Here is a 490-nt window from a genome sequence, read left to right on the forward strand (position 1 = left end):
GGATTGATTTACCAAAGAATTAGAGATTGTTCACTTAGCAATCAACAAATCATTGCTCAACTAATCTCAACTAATCTGGTCTTTATGATATCACATAAAACTTAAACTGACACGCTTCATATTTTAATCATTTTTCTTTTTCTTAGTTTCTCCAGATACCCCACGTTTAAATCGTATGATGTACCGAGCAGCACAAATTACCTATGCTATGCTACTCCTGAAGACCTTTATGTATAGTTCACTTCTGATTTTCCTTAAGTCCAAAGAAAAACCATGACTGTCGAAAAAGCAAACATCAACTACAGAAGAATTTTAATCCAAAAGGAGGAAAAAAATGCTTGCTTTGTGTTTACCTTTTTTTTAATCAAATGTACAAACATGCCTTTAGTATTTACATACCTAACAAAACCATTACTATTTTAATATTTTAGGATAAGATAAAGAAAATGTAAAATTTAAAACATATTACTATATTTCATTTCTATTTGCT

General features: G+C 29.4%; 1 gene segment (V, D, J or C); it reads left to right on the top strand.

Annotated features, from left to right (window-relative positions):
- Nucleotides 1-277, top strand: part of LOC108804203 — a gene marked incomplete at its 5' end in the record, with an annotated part of 2,057 nt that extends 1,780 nt beyond the window's left edge. The window contains 1 exon segment of the C gene segment in view: nucleotides 147-277. Coding sequence covers nucleotides 147-277 — 131 coding nt within the window.
- Between the last annotated feature and the right edge of the window lie 213 nt (nucleotides 278-490).

Source organism: Nanorana parkeri, unplaced genomic scaffold (assembly GCF_000935625.1).
Source record: "Nanorana parkeri isolate BGI_ZX_2015 unplaced genomic scaffold, ASM93562v1 scaffold6389, whole genome shotgun sequence".
Taxonomy (NCBI): Eukaryota; Metazoa; Chordata; class Amphibia; order Anura; family Dicroglossidae; genus Nanorana; species Nanorana parkeri.